The sequence below is a fragment of the Mustela lutreola genome, chromosome 6, assembly GCF_030435805.1.
Source record: "Mustela lutreola isolate mMusLut2 chromosome 6, mMusLut2.pri, whole genome shotgun sequence".
Lineage (NCBI taxonomy): Eukaryota > Metazoa > Chordata > Mammalia > Carnivora > Mustelidae > Mustela > Mustela lutreola.
The window spans coordinates 115,505,873-115,533,667 of record NC_081295.1 but is presented as its reverse complement, the minus strand read 5'-3'; the positions used below and the strand labels follow the sequence as shown (position 1 = coordinate 115,533,667).

The following is a 27,795-nucleotide window of genomic DNA, read 5'->3' as shown; positions in this document are numbered from 1 at the left end:
CGTGGGTTGATAAAGGAAGCATTAACAACAACAACAAAACTGAAAGTGCATCTCCACGATTTCCTCCTCAAAAGATGCTGTGTGAGGTGGTGGGAAGGGCAGGTTGGAATCAAAGAGGCTTGGAGTTTGCAGTCCTCATCTCAAACATAAGGATGAAAATAGCAACATGGCTAAGGGATTTTTGTGGGAACCAAGAGGACTGTAAGAGGTGCTGTGTCCCCATTTTGTTTGTGTTCTTTTTGTGTTTCATTTATAAAGCACTGTGTTGTTCATCAGAGAATGACACTGGTACCTAGTGAGAGGCCCAGGCCACTTGGGGGTCTGAAGAAATGAAGGGTGAAGGGTCTAGGGTCTGAAGGCAGTACTTGGAGCAGCTGCTCTGAGAGGCCGAGACCCGCATTCATGCTGCAGCCTTCGAGGGGCATGAAGGAGGCAGTGTTCTCATGGACTCGGGTTATCTGAGACAAAGTGGAGCCCTGGTTTTTTCCACTTACCGCAACGTCCACTGTCCCCAGCTGCAGCATGCCAACAGCAAATGTGTTTAGTGGTTATGTGTTTTGTAGCTAACAAGAAACAGTAACATTTATTTTTCCATGCCTAGTTGCTTAATAAATGATATTCTAAAAAGACACCACATTTTATGTGTTTACATGAAAACAAATAAAATAATGAACTGTGGTGATCAGAAAGTCCTGGTAACAATAAACAAGTCGACCATGCCACGGACAGCTCCCCTCGGAAATGCAGATGTAGCTAAGCCCAGCACGACTAGCTGAAGGCACATGCAGAGAACAGGCTGGGCAGTTTTGTGATGGGGCCGGGTGGGTTCAAGGGTTCTTTAAAACAATCCCGTCAGTCAAAGGCTTTCTCTGCACCAGACGAATGCATGATTAAATGGTGGATCACATCAAACAACAGCAACAATAACATATAAAACTGCATCTTTTTATGCTGAGGCTGGGTTCTCCATGTCATCCCAAACCTTCAAATCATTTAAACAAATCCTCAAAGAGATAAAAGGGATAGGGCCCAAAATGTCTACTCTTCTCAACCTTTTTATTTTATTTTTTTTTAAATAGTAAAAATTTCACATCTCTCTTCAGTTTCAGCACATCTGTTCCATCATTTAAATTTATGATGATTGGAATCAGGAACATATGCTCAACTCTGCACCTTTATTTAGATTAACGAATGGCTGAAGTTTACATAGCTATCACTACAAATGTTCTCACTGTACTTTATCTAGTTGGTTACCTTTTCTGGAACTCACAGATGCTAATTACTACAGAAGGTTGGGTTTCGTTAATATCAAATTACTTTCTTAATCTTTAACGATATATCTGTTTCTTACACCAACTAAGTGAAGAGGAAACTGATGAAAACATCATAAAACCATTTAATATGAAATTTTGTTTTTTCTTTTTTAAAATTTCAATTACTGAAAAAGTAAAAAAGTTGGAAATAAGTATCAGCGTCAAACCCTCATGGCTGATTGGCAATAATGAAATATTTAAAAACAATATTGCTCCTATGCAAATATTTTTTAAAAGTTGCCTCTGAAACGTTTTGATGCATCTTTAATAACTCATGGAAAGTGGAAATAATATTTTTCTCTGAATCTTAGTACTATTTAAAGTACTTAAAGTTGATATAAACGAGTTCTAGGTACCATGTCCCTTTTTGTCCTTCTTAACTGCATGAATATTTGCCAATGTCTAATATGAAAAGAATTATCAAAAATCATTTTAAAGTGAATCCAACATATTACATATGAAATTAGAAAAAAAATTAATGTTTTCACCCTCTCTTTTGACATAATTGTATCAAAGTTAAGAATAAAATCTTAACCCAGAATTTTTTAACCAGGCAAAATTTTGTTCTCCAAAACGAAGACCTGTTCTTACAAAAAAAGCTCACTTCTATTAGTTTTTCTGCTTCTTTTCCCCATTTGGAAATCAACAGAACATCTTGATTAGATGACTATTAAACTGATTAGATGGCTGTTATTGAAAATGTACACTGATTAAAAAGATGGACTCTTTACTGGTTCATTCAAGTTTTTATTACTTTCTTACTTTTTGTCATATCTAAACACTTCTTCTTCTTCTTCTTTTTTTTTTTAAGTAGGCTCCATGCCCAACTTGGGGCTTGAACCCATGACCCTGAGATTGAGACTCACATGCTCTGCCAGCCAGGCGCCCCTTATAAACATGATTTTTGAAAAAGATTCATGGAACAGTGTTTTTAGGAAGATTGTCAAAGATTAGTCCTAGGAGACAAATAAGAAGGTCTCTTTCTGGAGAAGGTAACCCCAAGTAACCCAAAGGACATTGTAGTCATTGGTCGTGGCATCTTTGAGTATGCACAAGGACGGGGGACTGTGCAGGGGGATTCTTCCCCTCTAGGAACCAGATGGACACGTTCCTCAAATGGCCCAGCATGCAGGCTACTACTGGATGTTCCCTGCCAGGGAACTGGGTGGCATTACCGTAACCCCACAGTAATCCTCTCGGACTTAGAACGCTGTAGTCCTTGTTAATACTTAATTAGGGTGTTAGCCCTTCACAGGATAAGCATTCTACAAATTCTCGCCTCAGGCACAATATGGCGACTGAGCCGTAACCATCCAGTGCGTGCAGCAGTTCAGCAGCTGTCCCACCACAAGGAGGCGCCAAGGGGCCGACAGCCAGGGCTGTGCGGGACCCTGCCTATTTGGCCCTGGGCTAGAGTATCAAAGCAGGCAACAGGCAACAAGGAAAATAACAAGCGGCTTGAAAACCTCATTCAAGAAGTCCTTAGGAAGAGTGAGTCTCTGAGCGGGGCTCAGGTAGGATGGCGGTAGAACCTGGTCATGCACCTGAGGTTAGTTGGCATTCTCAAATTTCATGTCAATAGCCGGGATGCTGGGTACCTCTGCTTCCGTGAGGTGTACATTCTGAAGAGCTTCTGCTTATTACTACAGAACTTACTAGGAGTGAGGGAGATAGAGCAGCACATTACTAAGCATTTCACCACCACGAAAGTGCTCAGGGATTTCTTTTTAGAACAACAAAGCCATTTGGCTTTATTGTTTTTCAGATCTAAGTACACAGACTATTTAAGCAGTAAGTACTAACTACGGAGCTTAATTGTGCTGCTTGGAGTATAATCAGTGCTCTTAATGGTGAGGTTGAAAGGACTGGACGTGAAGCAGGCATTACAAACGATGGTAGCCTGTGTGTTAGCATCAGAGCTATGTGAAAATAAGAACATAAATATTTTAAAATATAGCAACCTTTGCAATCCAATGCAGTATAAACAAGGGATAAACAATTTCGGAACTTTGAAAAATAAATATTTATAGGAACCAATGAAGTTGATATCACTAATTGCTTTGAAATATTAAAAAAGTTCCTGATTTGCATAAACACCTGTAGTTATAGTTAATATCAATAACTAATTGTCAGAATACATGCTTTAAAAAGTCAGAAGATTCTAAATCACTAGCTTGTTAAAAAAAGAGTTTTTATTGTACGTCTTTTGATGTGTTTTTAAAAGACTAAATCCTTTCCCTCTATCAATAAATGCGAACAGAAGGAGAAACCATTTTCAAAAGATTGTTTTTGAAACAATCTAACATTTTGCCCATAAGGACACAAGTTGATTATGCTGGGAAAAAAAAAAAAAAAGTCTAGTCTTACTTGGTTTAACAACACATGCAGATCATTCTTTGCACACAGAAGAAAGAAAATGTAAATAGTGGAAAACAAACGCCCAAGAAATACAAGAACGCAGTCTTTTCTCTCCGCATTCTAGAGTTCTCTCTTAAGAACCGCACATCTCAGAACCTAATAAAGCCAACCATGTAGGAGCAATTTGGACAAAGCACTCAGTGGATCACAGCAGAAGATGATAATGTAATTAAAAAATATATCATTTATGCTTTAACTTTTAAGACATGCATCTTTATAACACTCTCACAAGAACCTGTTCAAGCAAATTTATAGTCTAATAAGAAGTCTGACAGGGTTCTATTTAAAGCCTATAGACGGTGATCAGGGTAGCTTAACTATGAAGCATGCACGTAGCCAACAATTGTTGATTAAGGAGCCAGGGTAGGCAGAGGTAGTGGGATTTATAGATAATACCTAAACTTCCGTTGGCATGATCTATTCCTGTAGCAATAAAAACCTAACATAGGTAGGAAGAAGTAAGAGCTTTTTGTGCGGTGCGTGCAAGATGGCTAAGTCAAGGAGAAAGGGAGGAGGGCCTAAAAATCTCAAGGCGAGAATACTGGCTTAATTTGGTTAGATGGGTTTATAGGTGAATATTCTATTTTCTGAAAGTCACAATTTGTACCAAAACAGAGAAAACCTATCCAGTTTAAAAAAATGAGTTGGAGAAGTTACTCAATGGGATAATTATTATACTAAAATCAATAAACCTACTCACCACATATGGGATTAGAACTGTTTCAATGGGAAGATAGAGGAAAACAAATGAATCATTAAATGATGCTAAAGAAGCTGCGTTTATGGTCTAAGCAGAGGAAGAACAGAGCAGGCTCACTTGAGACTAATAATAATTTGTACCTGACCCCGTACCAAAGACATCATTTTAATGTCTCAAAGAGACAATATTTCAACTGTTCTTCAGTTGAGCTCCTCTTGAGACTGATGATTTGTATTTTTAAAGAAAAATGTTGGACCTGTTGCAAATAATGCAAAAGCATCACCGAACTGGATGTCTTTCCCTAGCCCAAATTTGTTTAAACATACCCTAACCTCAGGGTAGAAAGACAAAACTCTCTCTAACCAGAATATTCCAAAGATGGGAACTTAGTTAGCTATGGGGGTATATGAATGTGTGTGATGCCTCACTACATTTTGCAGTGAGAAAAGCCTCTCCGAGTATGGCCTGGTTATTCAGAGGAAACAATGCCAGGGACCAGGAAAGAGTTACTGGCTACTGTACTAAACCCAACTACGCCTGAATTACTCCCAGTTCTTAACACAATAAAAAGCGATGATGAAAGATTTTAGGAGACTTCAGGTTCTGAGATAACCGGAAGATAGAGTTGGCAGAAGTTTATCTCTTCTGCTTATCTGAATCGCCATCAGTAACCCAGTGGCCCCAAACATAGTCAAGGGCTTTGCGCTTGGGTGGCAGTAATCAATCCATTTGAAATCGGGTCCAGGATTAATCAACAATAGCCTGGACCCAAATCTGCTCTCTTCCAAGAAACAATCCTCATTATAAATGCATTTTCCTTTGTGCATATTTTGCTTGAGTAAGGGCAAATTTGTTTTTCTTAAGATGGTACTGTTGCTACTGTTAATACTATAGTCTTTCTGCATTCCTTATGCAGTATCATAAACTCCACTGCCTATGGAACCCAGCAAGGTGGAAGCTTAAGTCATGTTAAAATGGGAGCTTTGGCTTGTTTCCTTCAGATTATTGAAGTGTTCTTATTACCTCATTGTCTTTTTATTATTTCCTCTTTCCCGTTTTTGTTGGTGTTTTCTCTTTCTATGTGGAGCTACTTGAGGTCAGGGACATTTTATTACTCTATCCAAGAACTGTTTATTGAGCACATTCCCAGTCCTAGCTTTGCAAAGGGAGATGTGATGCATCACTGGGGGACAGAAGACCTATGTGTATGAAGTAGGACACATCAAGTAAGGCATGCATGCCAGATAAATGGTAATATAGGACATTTCATGGGGGTTTCTGCTAAGTGTCCAATGACCCTAGAGAAACAAGAAATGTCTGTGTAACATATCTTGGGGTTTCTATGTTCAAAACTACATGTGAGTCATTTTTGACACCCTTAGTCACAAGCATGTAGAATAAAATTTTGATGTTTTAGCTATAAATGAACATCATGAAATGTAAACAATTTGGTCGGTGGTCTTTTTGAATCGTGACAGCTGATTGGGATGTTCATTTTTGGAGTGAGGAACAGAAGCTCCATAGTTACACTTTAATTTTGTCTTTGCTTCCTGCCTTGGTAACATTTGGAAAAAGTGCAATATCGTGTCAGCTCAAGGGGACCCCTCTCTCAGGACTGTCATACCAGGTCACACTTCTGCAAAGAACCTCTACGTGATTCACAGACTTCCCCTTTAGGTGCCAACAGCTCTGTTTTGGAGGATGAAACCAAGATAGGCGACCTTACTCTCAGGTAGCTATGGAGTTTGTGCCAAAGATAGTCTCTGCCTTTAGGATTTGGAGACGAATTACCCTTTGACACGATCTGTAAAGGGATAGCTCCTAAAAAAAGGCAAGCTTTTCAAATATCACCAAATAGACTAAATGGCTTATAATGGCTATGATTTATTTGTGTAACTCTTTTCAAGTAAAACAGAAGGATGGCGGGGTTTGCAGGACATCTAGACAAGAGGACCAAATGGCCAAAATTGTAGAGATTGCCTCTTCCGGAGTCTATTCAAAGAATGTTCTCAGTCTAATGACCAGAACCTCTCTTTGGGCAGAAACATCTCTAAAGTAGAGAAGATCAAATCTTTAGGCTACTAAAACTTTCTGGAAATAGCACCCAGGAATATCTAGTGACCTTGGCTCTAACTCTTTGTCTACCAAGTAAGAGAAGGGGTTTTAATGTCATCCCTGTGTAGGCTTACCTACTTTGAAGGAGTGTTGTGCACCCTGCCACATCTGTCTCTCATCATGGATGCAATTAGATTCTGGCTTGTGAATCTTTTTAAGTGTTCATATAGTGCAGAAATGGAGGACCCAGAACCTCATGATTCCAAGTGACCTTTTGAAACTGGTTTCAGTATGGTATGAATAGATTATAATTAGTGTCTAGTATGACAGTACAAAACTAAGGGACCTTCCCTGGACTCCCACTGGCCCCCACCCAGGGGCCAACTCTGCTGTGGTGGAATGCCTCTGTGTCCTCATTACAGAAACAAGTAGCAATGATAGGAAATTTTTTTTCTTCTTCCCTTCCAGGCACCTGGGATTCTCCTGCTGGTTCTGTCTCTGCTACTCCTCACACCATCAGTGCCAAGATCTACCTGGTTCTGTCCTTTGGGGCTTTGCTCCCAAATCCAGACTCTTTCTGGCACTCACTAACACAGAATAAAATGTTCTCTTTCATCTCCAATTCTTCCTCAGTCTAACTTTCTGCTCTTTAATCTGATAAGGCATTTCCCTGAAAGGCATGAAAGAATGGCCGTAAATTATTTGGTGAAATTTCTGGGAGGATTGTCTTCTTCCTAAAGGATAGGGCAGTGGTGGCGGGGGGAGGCTCTTCCTCTGAATCATGTTACTCAGGTACACCAGTGCTTAATGAGCTGGAGATGTCACAGAGAGATTGTTCTTACCTCTTGTACACAGTGTTCCTTTTGCCCAAAAAACCCATTTTCTTATTCTAAAAGGACCCTGATGAAGGGGAATATATCTTACAGTGCTTCCCAGAATTTGAATACTTTGGTAAGACTTCTGTCTGAGAAAAAGGGTAGCAAGGAATAACCAAGAATTCTTTCCCCAAGAATTTTCCATACCCTGCCAATTATAAGAAGCAGTGAGTTAGGGAGACACTGATGCTTCCAAGGGGGGGCGGTTCAGTGAAACAGTAACCTTTGCAGGCAATCTTGTGAAAGGTCACTTTTAATCATCTTGTATTTGTTGATCAATTTTACTCACATGAGATACATTTAAAACATCGGTTAGGCATCAGATTTATAAACAAACATGGAGCAGAAGAGAAATCACAAACCTGCTTGATGCTTCCCCTTGTTCTTTCCTTCAGGTGCGTGTAGGCAGAAGAGAAATGATGATAAACCAGTGAATACATTTACAGCACTCGATAACGGAGGATGGGGAATAAAGTACCTTAAGTAATTCTTTTCGAGCAAGATCCACAGAAGCAGTATTCCTTATACAAAGTGTACCCAACTTTCAAACATATATTCTTTGTGGTACCTGAGCTGGCATTTTTACTTAGCAAGACCAACAGTGCCCACACATAACCCCAAACTGTAGACCGCATGTTAGCTCAAGTTATCCATGGTTAAGAAAGTGGTTCTGATCTGACTGGCGTGAACAAAGACTCTTAGAAGGGTGCTGGGTACACTGTAGCTTCAATCACTTCTTGAGGAAGATTTTGTTCTCATATTGTATACAGTATGAATTCTCTTGGAGTAAATTAGGTGCCTGGGAAATTGATCACAACTGTCCAGGACTAGTGTTGGATGGTATTTTTAACAGCCCATTTTAGCAAATTCAGGTCTGTGCAACACGGCGTAGGGTCCCTACTCTTTACAAATGAGCTGTGTGTCCTCAGGCAAGCACCTCACTTTCTGGTAGATCTTGATTTTCTTATGAATAAATTGAAGGGTCTGGATTAGAGCATATCTACATTCTGACTTCTGACACTATCACATGGCATCCTTGGAGCTTGATAATTCCCCACAGCTTCATAAAATATCAGTCACTCCCTAAAAGAGCACATTTACCTGTGTTACATACTCTGCACAGCCTTTTCTCTGAGAAGAAAATCAAGAAAAATGTGTTCCTTCTGTAAATCCTTCTCTTATTAAAACTCTGAAATAGCAACTGCTAAGACCCTGAAAACCCATGGGAGACCGGCCAGACCAGAGGGAGAGAGTCAGAAACTGCAGGATGTCTCCCCAGCAGGACTGAGGGATATGGCCGGTCCCCTCACCCTACCCTGTGTCCCCTGCACACCTGTCACACCTCTCTTCCATCCTATTCCCCGGAATGAGGTTGAGGAGTCAAAGTATCTCATTGTATCTCTAAAACTCCTGGGAATAAGAGCATGAGTTCATGATTAATGACAGTGATATCATTGAGAGTGATGCTATAGATAATATGATCTCTTTCCTGACCACCTATTTGAAATTATAATCCCTAAAGTCCCCCAAATTCCTTCCCTACTTTACTGTTCTCCTTAGCCAACTCTATGATATTTATTTATTTATTTATTTATTTTCTCTTCCCAGTGTCCCTTGAATATACATTCCCTAAAGCCATTTGGGGTTTTTTTTGTTGGTTATTATTATTATTTTTTTTTCCTTTCACTGCTACACTTCTAGTACCTGGAACAATGCCTTGCAAAATAACAGGTGCTTACTGAATAGTTATTTAATGAATGCACAAATGAATGAATGAATCATCTCTTCAGAAGTTCTTAAACTCTGAATGTTATACAAAATACACTGTATAAATAAAAAGAAGTTTCGGTCCATTTCTTATTATATCACTCTGCACTCAGAGTGCACTAAGCTGCACTAAATTAACTGCACTAAAGCCAGTTAATTATAAACGTAAAAATATCCTTCACAGGTCTACAAACTTGATTAAAGCAGGTTTGCTTTCTAAAGCAAAGGTTCTGAACTTGGCTTCAAGGAGCCTGTGAAAACATTCAATTTGAAGGCAAAATTTTGATTTTTTTTCTTTGCACTGAATTTTTTTTTGTGTGTGTGGTTTAACAAAACCAATAACAATAATAAAGAATAAGAACACACAATTTGGAACAGTAACATGGAGAGATGTTAGGACATTCAGGTTCCCATGAGCTTTGCCAGGGATGGCCGTGCCATTCAGGACAAGTACCCGATATTCAGTAAATGGGGTCGAGACTCAGCAGTTAAAGGGGGGAGGGATGCTGGGAAAAGACAATGAGGAGGATGGCTGACAGCCAGGGTGGAACAACATGAATATATAAATTCCTTCCTTCCCCTCTCCAATTTCAGCGGAAATAAGAGAAATCATGAAGTAAAATAATAGTTTATGCACTGGAAGGGTTTGACTTATTATTCAATAATTTTTTCCAGGCCCCAGAATGACTTTAATCTAAAAACCTCAGGAAGCAGAAAGCCGAATTATCACATGATAATAGCCCACTCTCTTTTGTCACTCGAGAACCTTCTTTTTGTTTCTTCTACTAGTCTTCCTCTTACATATATACCTAGAAACCTTCATGAGTACAAGAAATGCAATTTCTGTACAATTCCCATTTCTGAATCATTACACCCAAGGAATAGATTTTTTTTTTATTACCACAACTCTGAAGGAGTCTCATACTCCATAAAGGAAAGCAAATTCAATTTTAAGATCTGCACGAAATGAGACTTCTCATGCATGCCTTCATTTGACAGTATCCATGCTTCATTCCTTCTTAAATTTCCATCCCTTCTGAAGACCTGGGGTTCTATGAATATCTCTATCACAGGTGCTGAGGAATTTTTGACCCCAACTTTTAGGAGACACGTCCCGTCAGAGCTTAGAAGTTCTCTTGCTCACCTCTCGTCCTTCACTTTGTGGATGGAGCCCGGGGAGGATCAGGGAAGCAATGTAACAGATCCTGACAGTTAATGACAGATGTAAGGCTTCCTAACAGTGTGTGCTCTGAAGCAGCACAAATCTCCTCTGAGACTTCAGTTCCAGGCAAGAAGTCATGAAGGGTTCCCCAGCTGGTTTCTTTTCCGCATCAAGTAAGAAAGACGTTTCTCTGAATCCCAGTAGTGGGATGCCTTGAATCCCATGAAGCCACTAGTAGGATTAAGGTTTTGTTGGACTATGAAGGGGAACAGCAGGTGTTCTAAAGTACTAAGTAAATAAGCAGTTTGGTAACTTTTGAAGAACCTGAGGAAATGACCATTGCAATCAAGCCGGGTGACACACAGAAAGCCTCTCTCTTGGCTTACATGCTTTGGTTGTTTTGATGAAGATTTCTTTAATGAGACAGTGATTTTGATTAAGTATGTTCTGTTAGTTGAACTGGAGTCCAGGATTCCGGGACTAAGGATTTTTTTTTTTTTTTTTTTTTTTTTTAAGTTAAAGATCACTGTGGTAACCATGAGAGCTGTTCATAATTTTTCTGGTTCTCTTCTCTTTCCAGGCACATGGGAGGACTTTCCTGCCCCTTTGAATTGAGGCCTGGACAGGCGATTTGTTTGGGCCAATGAAATGTGTATGGAAGCCATATTACTTTCCAATTTTGAATGCTAATTTCAAATTTTAATCTGGCTGACCCCACTGCTTCACTGTATGCTGTAATTTTCTTAGAACTCTTTTGCTATGGATACTAGCTTGCTCAGCAAGTGAAAAGCTCCAGGACCCATCCTCTGAGAGGATCCAGATGAGAAATGACATTGAGGGGCTTTGTGCAAAGATGCATTGCTTTCAGAGGGCTCCCCGCTTGGGGTCAGGTGATGGATGGAGTTTAAACAATTACTGTTTTCCAAGAACCATGGTGGTTTACTTTTAGAATTTCGGTGGGCTTTAGGAAATGATTTATTAGAAAATAAACATAAAATAGTAGAGCCAAGCTCTATAAAAGTAGGAATTTCTTTAATCTTTAAGCTCAGTCTGTGAATGGTGAGGAATGATGCTGAGTCCATTTAGTTTTGTGCCCGAGTTCCTACTGAACAGGTTTGAATCTCTCAAAGGGCAACAGAGAATAAGACAAAAATCAACATGTGCATGTGTGCGTGAGTGAGTGTGCTCGTGTGTGTGTGTGTGTGTGTGTGTGGTTTGTTTTCCGAACATGAAGAGGCTCAATGACAGCACCAGCTGTCACACTGATACCTACTTGGTAGGGCTGCAGGTGTGCAAGGCCTTCAAGTGTGGCTTCCAGGTGGCAATGGAAACAGACTTCTCATCGGCTGCATAACTACGCCAAACGCACTGCATGTGGCATATGTGGGGACATAAAAAAAGAGAAACAAAAGAGAGGAGAAAATAGAATAAAACAAAAAAGCAGATTATTAAGGTAATATATATTCAAAATCTGATCTTTGTCATACTTGGCCCCGATCAATGCCCAGACGGTGAAGACGACGACTTTGGCATTTTCAATCGGCCGTTAAACACATTATGCCACATCAGTGGAATTGGTTTTCAGAACAACTCACACCAGACTATAAAAGTACCAAAAAGTATGACATAAAGCAATCTGTGAATTGGCTAGGAAAAGAGACGGCATTATCTGAGGTAAACTATCTGAGCAAGAGCTTGCATTCCGGGAACACACTGCACATCTTTAGTCACGATTTGCTAAGATAGTGGCAAAGCGCTACTGACAACCCGCAATGCAACCAGTAAACTAACAGTAAACCAGCTAGTAAACTAATGACCACCGGGGTCATTAATGTACATGAATTAGTGTAATTCCCTGACGTTGGACTGTGTAATACTTCTAATGCTAAAAATGGGGACAGCTGATCAAAAAGCAGGGCTAAACCAAGACCGGGAAAATATATTCTCTAGGAATATAATTGGACAGTTAAAAATTTAATGTTATGGTCTAAGAATATGTTATGTAATTTTGTAATTAAAAAAAAAGATTTTATTTATTTATTTGTCAGAGAGAGAGAACAAGCAGGGGGAACATCAGGCAGAGGGAGAAGCGGGCTCCCCACCAAGCAAGGAGCCTGATGTGGAACTAGATCCCAGAACCTTGGGATCATCACCTGAGCAGACACTTAACTGACTGAGCCACCCAGGTGTCCCGTATGTTCCAAGTTTTTGATGTAAAACATAAGCTCTCTCTTCTGGGGCTCCTGGGTGGCTCAGTTGGTTAAGCTACTGCTTTCAGCTTAGGTCATGATCCCAGGGTCCTGGGATCAAGCCCCATGTCAGGCTCCTTACTAAGCAGGGAGCCTGCTTCTCCCTCTCCCTCTGCATGCTTGTGCTCTCTCTCTCTCTTTTCCTGTCAAATAAATAAATAAATAAATTTTTAAAAAAAAATCTCTCTCTGTTTTATATAATTACCATTGACATACATAATACAATGTATCTTCATGTAATCTTTACATTCAGAATGTGGATTCAGACTCTTATTTTGTAGAAGAGAAAAAGAAAGGCTCAGATAAATTAAGAGGTTTACACAAGGTTGGTAGATTTGAGACATTATCTCAGATTGCCTGGTTCTTGGTTTTAGAATCCCTCTGTTGTCCTTTGCTTACTACATAATGACTGTTGCTGGAAGTTTCCCTCTGAACTGTCCATTTGAGAGATTGCCCAAACTTACTTTCTATATAGATGTTAGCGGATTTTTTTTCCTTTGTAATAAGTCTGCAAAAATTTCTAATGACCAAGTGTTTACTCCAATATCCCGAGAGAATTTTTTTTGTTATAATTCATAAATCAAAGCATTCTACTTTCTGTGACAGATTCATTTAAATGGGTCATATCCCTACTGAATAATCATCATGATTTTGAAACTTCCAATGAAAAAAACAGTGACCTAATAAAATGCCTCTTCTTGGGAATATCATTAAATAAATAAGCCCTGAACAAAAGGAGTTAAAAGTTGACCCAACAACTCTGGGAAACTGTTTGGCACTATCGATTAAAACTGAATGTGTAGACATACCTTATGAGCCAGGTCCACATTCCTATATACATACTCAATAGATGTGCTTATATATGTTTTTCAAAAGATACATACTATAATGTGCAAAACTGCACTGCTTTTAATAAACCAAAGCTGGAAATGCTCAAACACCTACCCATAGAAGAATAAATAGTTAATGTGGTACATACACAATAGTGGAACAGTCTATGGTAAGAGTACACTAGAACCATGCCCAACCACCACTAGAACCATGCCCAACCACCACTAGAACCATGCCCAACCGTCACTAGAAGCACGCTCAACCATCACTAGAAGCACGCTCAACCATCACTAGAACCATGCTCAACGATGGATGAACTTTATATGAATCATGTTGAGTGAAGGAGACAAGACACAGAAGAGGACAAGCTGTGTGATTCCATCTCATCTATGCTGTTGGAAGGCAGCACAGTGGTGTCCCTTGGGAGACAGTGATTGAGAAAGGATACATAGGAGGTACTGGTCATGTTCTATTTCTTTATCTGGGTGCTGGTTACACAGGAGTGCTCAGTTCTCTTTAGATATGTGTTCTATTCTCTATGCACATTATACTTCAGTAAAATGTTCAGGAAGTGATATAGAAAAAGTAGGAAAAGACCTGAGGGTATTAAAAAAAATATTATTAAGAAAGGCTTAAATAACTGAAGCAGGGTTCCTTGCCTGGAGCTTTGCTTACATGGCTCATTGTTGATTTAGTCTGCAAATCTGTGAAAACTTATGCTAAGCATCTTGGCATCTTAAAGAGAGTAAAGCAATTATCATATCATCTTGAAATGTTCGTTTTTGCAAATAATGTTTAAACACAATTTCCAGAGTAACCTAGAGTCATCGATGAAAACACATTGGTTTATTATCGCAGTTACTTATGTCGTGAGGCCCAGGGAAACTCCAGTGCTCTGATGGCCTACATGGCTGTTTCAATTAAACAATTTTCACAGTAGGCATCATACAGATGTGAACCTAGATGCGTTGAAAGCAAGACCTGTGCAGAACTTAGAAGAACCCAGCAGGTCTGTGCATTATTAGATACCAGTGAAAAAAAAAAATCCAAACAATACAACAAAAAATGGGATCAAGACATTACCTGCCCATGTTACAAAGAACTAGGGATGAAAGAGGCCTCTTTTAGAAAGTCAAAGATTTTCTTAAAAATGAGACCTGATGTCTTGCTCTTTTTCTATCAAGTTGATCTCAGGAGCTAAGCTCTTATTCCCTTCATTACTCTTCTCCTAAAAATGTCTTATAAATGGAGATACAGAAGGAGCAAGTGGCATCTGTAGTGCAGCTGATACTAGTTAACAGTAAAGATGGAAGTGGAAAGCACAAGTTCATTAGTCTTACAATCTTAATAACTTTGTCCCATCCTTAGCTTGCGCTCTCAAATAATTGCTTCCAGTACCTGAACCTCAAGGCCACAGCCATATGATCAAGTAGCTGATATTCCTATATTTAAGGCCAAAATCACACGGTGGCTGGCAAGAGAAGAAAAATGCCCCAGAAGGATTTAATTGACATAGCATATGTACTCCAAAGGAAAGGCCAACAAGAAACTAAATGAGAGCCAAATTTATCACTTATCAGGTGACCCTGGTACTTTAGGCTGCCCAGCAAATTCAAACTTTGGTCTATAATTGTAAGTAAAATATCAGTATAATTAAGTTTGTAAAGGGAGTATTTACTTTGTATTGTCTGGAGTATTACAGCTGTGGCACATTTGACCCTTTCTGGAAATTTTAGTTTCAGGTCACCTCCAAAAGTATAATTAACATGGAACTGATTATTTTCAAGGTATAGACTTTAAGAAGTCAGAGAACAAAAAGATTTAGGGTGAAAACCAGCAATCCTTTTCCCCACCTTGCTTCTCATTACTATTTGTTCCTTAGAGTTAAACCCACTTTAGCTCTTAGAGCTATTGCTTCTATTTTTAAAGATTCTTATTTTTAAGGATTGTCTTCAAACTTGTATTTCTTGGTATTTCAGTTTTAGGCATTACCAATTAGCTTCTCGCCATGAAAAATGATGGCAGCTCACTCACACATCCTCTTCTTGTCCTCTTAGCCAAACAACAATTTTTAGTTAAGCTGCTCTTTAGCATTTGCACTGTGTAACTACTGTTCCTCGTTCAGCAATGGGGTGTACCAGGACTTCTTTTACTTTCCTATATATAGAGTTTCGTTTTGTCTTAGAGCAATTATTGCCCTAGTTCAATTTCTCGGTTTGCTTTTATACCTCTTGTGTACCTCTTGTGAATACATTTCCTAACTAACAGAACTCTAAAACTCTACTTGTCAAGTACATCATGAAATATGTCAGTTTCATTTTTTTCCTTTCCTTGGAGATCTTTTTCCTGGAGTTCTTTCAGCCTCCTGAGGCCTGCTGGAGCTTTTGTTCTGGGATTTCCCTTCCTATCATCCTGGAGACTCCCTTGACTCTTCCCGGGGTAGGATCTCTTCTTTTTTGGATCCTATGTCTCTTTCTTGGTTTAGCTTCTTGTTTTAGAAGAATAATTCTATCCAAGTAGCTACCCTTTTTTTTAAAAAAATTCAGCTTTATTTAGGTATAACTGACATAAAACTGTAAGACAAGCGAAGTGTAAATCATGGTGATTTGATATATGTATATATTACCCCACACGCCTTTATCTTCATTGTCTTTTTTTTTTTTTTTTTGGTGAAAACAGTTAATTTCTACTCTGTTAGCAGATTTCAATGATATAATACAGTGTTATCAACTATCATCACTATGTTGTACATTAGATCCTCAGACCTTATTCATCTTATAGTTGAAAGTTTTTACCCTTTGACTCTATTTCCCCAACCCTCCAGCTCCTGGCAACCACTTTTTACTCTGTTTCTAGGAGTTGGACTTAAAAAAAATTTAGATTCCATATATAAGTGAGACCACACAGTATCTGTCTTTTCCTGTCTGGCTATTTCACTTCACATAATGCCTTCAGAGTTCGTCTATGTTGTCACCAGTTGTAGAATTTCCATGCTTCACATGGTCGAAATAACATTCCATTGTATACATATACCACTGCAGAAAATAAGACGGCAGTTCTTCAAAGAATAAAAAGTAGAACTACCATTATGATCCAGCAATTCCACTTCTGGGTTTATATCCAAAGGAAATTAAAACAGAATATCAAAGAGCTATCTGCACTCCCGTGTTCACTGCCACACTATCCACAGCACCCTAAATGTGGAAACAATCTAAGTGTCCTAGTAATGGATGAATGGACAAAGAAGATGTGAGACACACACACACACACACACCCAAACCCCAAGGAACTTCTTGAATAAAGGTAAATGGTAGGTAAAGTTTTGAGATCTTACATGTCTAAAAATGTCTTTATGCTATTTTTACACTCAGTGAATAGTTTGGGTGAGTGTAGAATTTTAGGTTGGAAATAATTTCCTATCCAAAAATTTGAAAATATTAAAAAAATATATTTTATTTATTTTTCAAAGAAAGAGAGTGAGAGAGAGTGGGCATAAGCGGGGGAAGCAGCAGACAGAGGGAGAAGCAGGCTCTCCACTGAGCAAGGAACCTGACGCAAGATTCCATCCCAGGTCGCTGAATCAGGACCTGAGCTGAAGGCAGATGCTTAACCAACTGAGCCATCCAGGCATCCCAAATTTTGAAAGTATTGCTGTATTGTCTTTTATTTTAGGGTTACTAATGAGAAAGCTAATGCCATCTTAATTCTTGAGGCTTTGGATACATCCTGCCCAGAAGACATGTAAGGGTTCCTTTTTTGCAAGTGCTCTTTTGTTTGCCGTGCTAGGCACTTGGTGAACCCTTTTATTGTGACCACTCTGTTCTGGAGAATCATCATGTAAAATTTCTTTGCTAAAATCCTCCCTTAATTTCCCTGTGCTCTTTTTGAGGTATTAGTTGGATATCTGATCTCCTGGTAGTGTCCTCCATGTTTCCTATATATATATATTTTTAATCTTATTTTCTATCTCTATCTTTTCCTTCTAATTTCCAGGAGGTTTTCACAGCTTTAGCTCTGTTCCATTTTCTTTTCTTTCTTTTCTTTTTTTTTTTCTCTTCTTTTCTTTCTTCCTTCCTTTTTTTCCCCCCCAGCTGTCATGTTTTGCATATCTAGGAAACTTTCTTTCAGGCTGTTCTCATATATGAATAAAGCACTAAAAAAGATTATATAAGCTCTGAATAAGGTTTGAGTATATGGACTGCTGGCCTTACTTCAGGGTAAACTCTGGTGGAAGCCAAAGTCTCAATATATATATATATTTTTTTCTTTGGGGCCACATAACATCCCCACAGCAGTCTCTTCTAATCTCTTCCCTTCAGGAAAATAAGCCTGTCTGTCAGCATCCACTTCACAAATTTTCACTTAATTCCCCTGTTTCTGTTTCCAGCAAGCATCTTGGCTCCACCCTGAGCTGGTCCAATCTTTCTCAAAGCGAACCCCCTAACATGGCATTTTTGAAGTACCTTTCAATGCTAGCCCCAAGACTGGAGTGACACATAAATGAGGACACAACTGTTGCTATCTGAGAGGAGTAATGCATTATGATTCAGACCCCAGGGACTGAGTCCTAGATCTTCCTACGCTTGGCCAGGAGATCAAGTGACTGAAACTGAAAAATACTTTGCAAGTCTGGGGCATTATTAATAAAAGTTGTGACATTTGGGCAGGTATTCAAGCTGCTTTCTTTTCCCAGAGCACTGCACTCGAAATGAAAAGTTAATTTAAATAAATCATGCAAAGATATTGACATAGCTAGATGTGCTGAAAGCTGCTGGGGTTTTTAACTTTTCTCTAAAACCCAGAAAGGCTGGTTAATTTAATTGTCTCACCAACCAAATGACAAAGCAATTTGGGCCTCTCACTGCCTTTTTAAAAAAATTTATGTTAATTTTTAATCGAAATATAATTGGCATATAACATTGGTTTCAGGCGTACAGCATGATGATTTGATATTTGTATATATGTGAAGTGATCACCGCGGTAAGTCTAATCTCCTTCAGTGCCCTTTGAGAAAGACAGTGGCTTTGGCCTAAAACAAATGACATTACTCTTGGTCTTGAGCTTTGTGTGCTCAGCAAATCAAGGAAAGTTTATTGGGTGAGAAAATAAATGGATCAGCAAGTGAGGATGGCTTTTCAATCTACTGCATCCTTAAAAATGATTTGCTGCACTGTATAATCAAAGCTTAAAATTCTGAATTCTGGCGAAGGATTACAACAAGGAAGAACAATGAAAACATCTAATAATTATATTAGTATTGCTATGTCTAGTAAAAAATCAATTGCATTTGGATGGGGGAGAACAATTTCCTTTCAAATGGGTAGACTCTTTGATTAATGAAGCTATGATTATATTGTAAAGGTATTCTTGAACATTTTAAGCCTTTCATTTTATACTATTTTTGCTCAGCATAATACAGAAGCTGGAGTTTTAAGTAAAAGAAAAATTAATGATTTCCCAAATATTACTTATACTTGCATGAACTTAATTATTATTTTTTTATTGAAGCATAGTTGACACACACTGTTACATTAGTTTCAAGTGTGCAACAGAGTGATTTGACAATTCTATACATTACACTGTGTTCCCCACAAGTGCACCATATAATGCTATCACAGTACCATTGACTATATGTCATACACTGTATCTTTCATCCCCATGACTTATTCATTCTATAAATGGAAGAATGTACCTCCCACTGACCTTCACCCATTTTGCCCAATCTCTTAGCTCCCTTCCCTCTGGCAACAATCAGTTTGTTCTCTGTATTTATGGGTCCATTTCTGTTTTGTCTGTTTGTTCATTTGTTTTATTTTTTAGTTTCTACATATAAGTGAAATCATATGGTATTGTCTTTGTCTGACTTATTTCACTAGCATAATACACTCTAGGTCCATTCTTGTTGTCACAAATGGCATGAAGCCACTCTTTTTTATGGGTGAGTAATACTCCTTCATATAAGTATACCACATCTTCTTTATCCATTCATCTGTTGATGGACAATTTGGGTTGCTTTCATATATTGGCTATTGTAAATAATGCTGCAATAAGCATAAGAGTGCACATATCTTTTCAGATTAGTGTTTTTGTTTTCTTTGGGTAAATACCCAGTAGTGGAATTATGGGATCATATGCTATTTTTTTAAAAAAAGATTTTATTTATTTACTTGCAGAGAGAGAGAGATCACAAGTAGGCAGAGAGGCAGGCAGAGAGAGAGGAGGAAGCAGGATCCCTGCTGAGCAGAGAGCCCGATGTGGGGCTTGATCCCAGGACCCTGAGATCATGACCTGAGCTGAAGGCAGAGGCTTAACCCAGGTGCCCCTCTATTTTTAACTTTTTGAGGAACCTCCATACTGTTCTCCACAGTGGTTTCACCAGTTTGCATTCCCAGCAGCGCACAGGGTTCCTTTTTCTCCACGTCCTCGCCAACATGTGTTATTTCTTGTCTTTTTGATTTTAGTCATTCTGACAGGTGTAAGGAAGGATTTCTCATTGTGGTTTTGGTTTGCATTCCAATGATGAGTGATGTTGAGTGTCTTTTCATGTGTTTGTTGGTCATCTGTATGTCTTCTTTGGAAAACTATTCAGGTCCTCTGGTAAATTTTTAATAGGATTGCTTTTTTTTTTTTTTTTTTTGGTGTTGAGTTGTGTAAGTTCTTATATATTTTGGCTATTACCTCCTTATTGACTATATCATTTGTAAATATCTTCTCCCATTCTAAGTAGGTTGCTTTTTCATTTTGTTGATGGTTTCTTTTGCTATGCAAAAGAAAGCTTATTTATACGAGTTTAATTATTGGTCACAGTATATGTTACATAACTCAGTTCCATAAATGAAATTCTAGATCTCTAAGCAAAACTGTTCAATTAGCCTCTCACCTTTTATGGGTTACCTGAGAGGAAGGCCTTGTCTGGCTTTAGCTGTGGACATATAAACACCTCAGGTCCAATGATTTGCTACAAGAGTAGCAATATGTTTTCAAGTTCAGCTGGAAATTGTTTTTGCACAATTTACTAGTTGATAAGTTAGATCAGGGAGTTCCTCCAATATTCTGTATATCTTTCTTGTACAATATGGTAGCTCGTATCTATCATATTACTACTGACCTCTTGAGATGTGGCTATTGCCACTGAAGAATTGAATTTATAAGTTCAAATAACCATATGTAGCTGTTGGCAGCATTCTGTATCATCACAAGGGGTACATGCATGAGAAATGCCTCAAAGGGCTCACTTTCTAACAGAACAGCTGATACTCCAAGATGTTTTTTGATATATCCAGAAGTATCATGGATCTGTGCCTAGAAGTGGTTATATTTTGAGTGTATGTTGTTTGAGAAATTATACAATAGAAAAACTAATAAATACTTCAGTAAGGATTTTAAATACATGTGAACTTTACTTGTGCTAACAATATCTCCATTCTCCTGAGAGCAAGGAGTCCTGATAAGGGTAAGATATATGATGGTTTCATATAGATAGGGCATGGTGCCCGGACGGATGTAAGGAACCCATAGAATAACTTGAGCACTCGCAAGTTGGAAAACACTTCTAGAATTAAAAGACAAGAAGGAAAGATAATTGAAAGATAAAAAATAGTAAGACGAAAAATTCACTGGAAGTGTGACAACACTTCATAAGTGGTTAAGAAGCACCAGAGGATGAAAGGCTCGGAGCTCTGGGCCTCACGTGTCTTGTGTGCATACTCAAGTGTGTGACACCTCTTTCCATTAGGGTGATTATCACTTGGCTTCAGATCTGAAACTTCTACTACTTACGAATCTCTTTCTCTAAGAGAACAACATTTCTCTTTAATGCTCTTTAAAAAAAAAATAGAGATGGTTTGCATTAGAAAGCATGCCCAATGGTCTGTCGATAGTTGTAGAGTAGTTTGACTTAAAAAATTAACACTTATTTCATCATTAGATACAAAATGATGTCTTTCATGTAACTGAACCGCCCTCCCCTGCTTTTTCCCCTACTCCATTTCTGTTGGAGGACCTGCATATTACCGCCAGAGACAAAAGCTAAAGGTAGGCCTGTGCGGTGGTCATCCCTCGCCAACACACCCACTTAAACCTACAGTCTAAATTAAAACAGTGTGCTTGTCACTACCGCATGAAGACAAATCTCCTAACATCTCAGATCGCCACACCAAACCCCAACAGTTTAGAAGTTCTGTGTCTCCCACTGCTTGTCAGGAAGGAAAGAAATCTCATTTTGTAGAATCATTGTCTCCATAATTAAATACCAGCTTCACGGCATGGATTTAGAGAAGAATATACCTTGTGATTCTTAAGCAACCTGGTTTTAGGGTGGTTCTATTCTCAAAGAAATGGATGGCAATAGGAGAAGCATTTGTTTTTAATGCTGAAGCCAACCCAGAATTATTGAAAAGAAAATGAAACATTAAACAGCCTTATATTATGAGGTAGCTTCAAAGCATACGCTTATTAGTTCATATTCTCAAACACTGACATATTCTATAATCCCACCAGCTCTTAAAATGGAATGAACTATTTCAAGTTATTGCTCTAGGTGGCATTAAAAGCGATCCTTGACATCCTAAACAAATACGCTGTTCTTCAGAACAGCGGCCCACTTCTGCCTGGTGAAAGTAATCGCAATGCAGGGAACAATGGCGGGGTCTGCTCCATCCTTAATGATCAATAATGTTTCATCAAGTCACCGATAAGATACATGAGGTCATTCCAGGCCCGACACAACTGCTAACCTCCGCAGGTCCCCGCTGGCATGGTTAATAAATTTGAGCAACGCATGGGCCATTTACTGAAAACATATATTTTTCTTGCTGGGGGAGGGGGGATGTCTACCCAAATCTAAAACTGTACATTAAGTTCCAATCTCATTTTTACGAACAAAACAAATCAGTAGCTCTACTAAGCAGTGAAGCACAAAGACCGAAAACGACCCAGCAAGCACTCACAGAGACAGATGTTGCCCTCAACCTATTACACTGACATTTACCTGAATGAGGTTGGCAGCTGGGTTCCTTCTTTTCTCGAAGTGTTTCTGGCGGTGCTGTTCTTGTACTTTTAATGCAAAACCTGAGCCAAGAATGCCCTGGAACAAAATACAAAAATAGTACTTAAAATTTTTTTTCAAAAGGACTATTAAGTAAGACAAATATTAAAAAAAAAAAAAAAAAAACAAACCCCAAAAAAATATAAAAAAAAACAAACAAACAAAACCCAAAACCAGAAAAGACAAACACTGTGCAACCTGTTCATAAACATATTACTTATTAAAACAAATACTATTTACCTCTGTTATAACACCATTGGCAATGGCAAGTTTTGAGGCAAGACTGGCAAGAAAGGTAACAACTTTTGCTCTTTAGCCATTTATGATTTCTTATGGTGTGGTAAGGGGTAGCACAATCATAAATAAAAACTGTAATTTTGAAAATTATTTTTGTGTGGCCTTCTCCATGACACTTCTTTATGCTTAAGTTCGAGTAAATGCTTGTATCCATTTGGAATTAGGGGGCATGATGGAATTTAGAGGGTAGGAATTCTGGTTCTGGACAGAGGTGGGTTTAAAATCTGGGACAACTAACGTCTTGCTACTGTGGACATCAGAGTTTTTCTAGCACTTTGATGATACTATGAAATTTTATATTTTCCCACTCTTGAAATGGTGGGGGTATATTTAAAATCTGCCCCTGCTTAATTCTCCACAATGCTGTAATTCTACACCTACCAAAGTAAAGTGAAAGGGGTGGGGTAGACAGCTAGCCACTCAGTTTTGAAGACAGAAAGTTTTCCATTTTGCCTGTTTATATAGTAAAGACAAGAGCGTGGGTTCCTGCTTCCTGAGTTTTGCTTCCCTGAGTTTTGATCTCACACGTGTAGCACTCCTTACCTTTTTGGTTTTAGCTCACCTATTGAGATTTTGGGGTTAGTGAGGCGGGTTGTCTCTCCTATGTTTATATTAGTACTTTTGCCTAGTTAGCTTCTTTCTGCTTATCACTTGGAGCTGCCAAAATCCTGGCTCTTTGAAATGCCTCCGTCTTTTCAGTTTGCTTTGGTCTAACATCCATGGAATCGAGATGCTTTGTTTCAGCCCGGGGTTGGCTTTTGGGGCTTGTGAAATTCTGTCTCTGGGCTTTGTTTGTAAGTCTCCACTTTATTGGCGTGGGACATGGAGCTCCCCTGCTTTCAAGTCTGTGGTTTTAGTTGCTTGCTATAAATTATTACCTTTTTATTAAACTTCAAGGAGTCTAACCCTTAGGCTAGAGATGGATGTCTTAGAAGCACTGAGTCAGTATTTGTTGTAGATAGGGAATGGTTGTTTTTCTTCTCTTTATATTTTTAAAGTAGGTCGAAGATGGTCTAGGCTACTGGGGGGGATGGTGGGGTTTTCATGGATAGGAGGTGTGAGATCTCGGCTGGACGACCACTAGGGGGAGATATTAATGGACTCTAGGTCACCTTTAACCTTCCTTCTTATCTTAGATGTCACAATTCTGAGTATATCTGTGACAAAAGCCAGATAATTAGTAATGCAATTATGTTTAAAATACAGTTCTTTGATAATACTGCTTGCTATTAATAAGCAAGAATCAACTCCATTATTAATTAGGATGAATGACTGTACTGTGAAATGAGAAATTACGTCACAGGTTCTGTTTTCCATCCATCTTTTTCTGTGACTGTCTCAGGCCATCTGAGATCTTCAATAGGTTGAGGCGGCATCAACCAAACTTTGTGCAAACATAAAAACCTGGTCTGTGTGATCTTGTTTGTCGATTTAAACAACATTTCCATCCATCTAGAGGTTATAAAAATGACCTCCCAACTCTAGTCATTTATAACTCCAAAATTTTGTCCTGCTATTTGAAATCACTTAGGAAAGATTTATTTTCCTTTCAATGTTGTTTTTCATGAAGTATAAACATGTGAAAGAATATAAAACATTAGCGTTTATACGACATGCTTGTTGTACGTATTGAGTGTGGGTACATTACGTACACAGTGTCTATAATCCACTCACGGAGCATGATTCAGATTTTGTAGACATTAAATTAACAGCAATAGCTACCATTTTGGGGCACTTTTTATGTGAAAATGAGGCTTATAGTTAGATCCCTTCTGGAAAATAAAGATAGGCCCTACATAGCACGAAATCAGCATTTGCCAAACAAACTAAAATGTGCTAAAAATCATACTGGCATTGCTTAGAAACATATATTAGTAGTTGGCAAATGTTTACTACATATCTCTTGCGCCAGACTGTACATTACAAAAGTTATTAAACCAGTCCTGTTCATTGTCTCATTATGGCTCCATTCCAATTTTCCTCCACCTCTTTAAGTGTACAGCTCAGTGAACCTAACTAGAAGCCTGCTAAAATAAAGTCCATTATGTTTTATATATTTAGCTCATGGGAGATATCTATGATATATACTTATATAATCCACCTGCGGTCCCTTCAAATACCCACATCAATATGATGAAAATTCTTAGAAACCGAGTTTGGTTTTAATTCATTGTCTAAGATCTTGTGACTTACATTTTTTAGGTTTTATGTTTTAGTGCTCTGTTGAGAAGTGCTACATAAACAGTAAGTAGAAGGAAAATGTGTCTTGGTAAATATTTTAAATATTTTTCCCTTTTTGCCTCCTAGATTTAAGGAGCCCACTGTGCACCTGGCGCAGGCAGATGGACTGGACGGAACGATACCCGCAGCAGGAAGGAAGGAGCATCTGAAAGGGGAGGGAGGCCTGTCTCTGAGGACGATGCTGAGGAGTACAGTGCCTCTGCCTGTCCATAGCTCTGGGAGGCTCTGGGGCTCAAGGAAAGCGACCTCCCCGGGGAGTTAGGGAAGGGTGGCCTGTGTGCCTCAGTATGTTCAGGAGAGTCCTTCTGCTTTGACGAAAGATGGGGAAAGGCTCTTCTCTTTCTTGGTCCTTGCATTTCCTGGGTGGGAGGAACCCCAAGCAGGGATGGCTCACGACTCACCTCTAACTTTCCTAGCAAAACGTGCTCGTCTAAATCTTGATCACATAGCACTGTTGTGTGGGCAGGTACATAAGAAAAAATGGCATTTCCAGCCACCTTGTTTTTCCTTTTTTTTAAGGGTATATATGGACCATTTGGTCTTTCATTCAATAAGTAAGAACTCAGCCCCTGATGGTGAGGTTGCAGTAAAACACCGTGGTAAAGCCAGTTTCTCTTGGCATTGTGAGGTAATGGTCCGTTCTGGGCAAGCAAGTTTTCCACACTTCCCACATATATTAATTTAATTTGTATATATGAACACTGTAATCACTTTATCGGGAAACATTCCCAAGAGCACCTGCTTTGTGTCTGATCTTTAACCTAATAGAATGACACAATTTAACCTTCTTGTGATAGCTCAGGGTTTCATTATGGGGACTGATATTTGACTGTGCTGGTTGTAGCCAGCTTCTGGGAGGGGGTCGACCCTAACACTAACTGGCTCCAGGTCCTTCCACACTTTGAACACTTGTGTCTGCTTGCCTCTTACAGATATTCCCCCCTCCTTTGTTGTTAGTCTTCCACCATCTCTTCCTGTTACAGTATTTGTTTGATCAGTCTACCTCTCTGCCTTTGCTATTTAAAATCTTCAGAGAATTGTGAAACTATGTAGCTCAGCTTATCAGAGTTTTCTCTAAATTAAGAACAGGTTATGATTTAGGTCTTAAGAGGCTCTCCCATGAGGACAGCACGCACACTGCTGTTGATTTTAATAGCCCAGAGGTTGCCTCCCTCTGTAGCTTTTCACTGGATCACAGAGGTTGTTTTATATGTGTTTTCAGGATAAGCATAAAAACAAAATCAGCAGGTATTTTGGTTAAAAAAAAAAAAGCCCAAGAATGTATTTTATTGCTCCTGAAAGTATTTTTATGTAGGGAATTTGATTATTGAATGACTCTCTGCTCTGAACTGGATTGTTGAGCTTGCCAGAGAAGTTGATTCTGGATAAGTGAGGTATTTTTTTTGACTCTCCCTGATTTTTCACTTCACAACAGGAAACAATATATCTAGATTCCTACAGAAAATGGAAGCAACACTTCATGAAAGTTTTCTTTGTGACAAGCATTTGACTTAATATTACCACATTGGTCTTCACATAATTTCTCTGGGTGCCACAATTCTACCTCTATCATAGACACGGAAACACACCCAAGTTTAAACGGTATCCCTCCAAAATTCATATGTTGGAGTCCTAATTCCCAGCACTTTAGAATGTGACCTTACTTGGAGATAAGGTCTTTATAGAAGTAATCAAGTTACAAGGAGGTCATTAGGATGGGCCCTAATATAGTATCCCTGGTGTCCTTAGGAGAGGAAATCTGGACATGGGTAGGTACAGAGGGAAGACAATGTGAAGACCGAGGGTGAAGACTGCCATCCATGAGCCAAGGGAATAAGTCTGGAACAGTTCCTTCTCTCATGGCCCTCAGAAGGAACCAGCGCTATCACCTCCTCGATTTTGGACTTCTTGACTCCAGAACTGTGAGATAACAGATTTTTGTTGTTTAAGCCACCCAGTCTGTGATACCTTTACAGCAGCCCTAGCAAATGAACACTGTCGCATTCGCAGTGTTTGTACTGTAGCAGTACGTGGCTTTACATTCAAGCTAAGATCTAATGCTCATGTGAAAGACTGTATGCACAGTCTTTTCAGTGTCTTCTCCATGGTCTTGTATGGTCTGGGACAGAAGCAGCTGGTCAGTCCAGAGCTGAGCTCCCGCCATGGAAACAACATGGGCTTCCTCTGTGCTCATTTATGGACAGAGGAGGAGCCCTGTGAGCTAAAGGCTGGGGTGTGAAAATCCCTAGTCCCTTGGCTTCCTTTGAAGGGGTACTCTGGGGTCACTTGGCAGAGGCTGTGACACAACTCAGCGTCTGTCTGGAGCAAGACCGAGGCTATTGTTCCTTGAGCACGACTGAGGCCACTACTGTCATGCTCCTTTTGTTGGCTCTCTTCCCCTGGGAGAGGTGGACTGAACAACAGTGAAAGTCTGGGGATAGAGGCAAATCGTAATATTTTACCAACAGCCTGTAAAGAAACAGGAAGGTATAATGATCAGAAAGCAAACTTCATCTGTTAAGGAGAAAATAATCCGAAGCTTGGGAGAAGATAAGTGTGCTCTTCATTCTGATAAGATGCAGAAGCTGTTCATTAGGAGAAATCAATGACGATGACAGAAAGAACAAGTCATCTGACACATGGAAACCAGTTCAGGTTGTTGGCTTCTCATTCAGATGGATCTGGAGAGGTAAACGCTCCACTTGCCACACCCATCTCTTTAGCAGCACACATTAGAAGCCAAAATGGAGAGATCAGTTTAAAAAGAAGATATCTTTGAATCTTTACACATATTTTAAATGCATTAGTAGCACGCTGACTGAGAGGTGATGCCATCTGAAT

General features: G+C 39.1%; 1 protein-coding gene across 3 annotated transcripts in view; it reads right to left on the bottom strand.

The window, feature by feature from the left end:
* KCNQ5 (potassium voltage-gated channel subfamily Q member 5) overlaps positions 1-27,795 on the bottom strand; it is a 548,158-nt gene that overhangs the window by 59,963 nt on the left and 460,400 nt on the right. Inside the window, exons 7-10 of one of the 3 annotated variants that reach the window (XM_059178458.1) lie at positions 22,360-22,455; positions 11,564-11,658; positions 7,724-7,750; positions 2,912-2,968 (exon numbers count right to left, since the gene is read on the bottom strand). In XM_059178458.1, the coding sequence (XP_059034441.1) occupies positions 2,912-2,968; positions 7,724-7,750; positions 11,564-11,658; positions 22,360-22,455 (275 nt within the window). The remainder of the gene's footprint in view (positions 1-2,911; positions 2,969-7,723; positions 7,751-11,563; positions 11,659-22,359; positions 22,456-27,795) is intronic. The other 2 variants (XM_059178459.1, XM_059178460.1) reach the window with 2 other exon arrangements.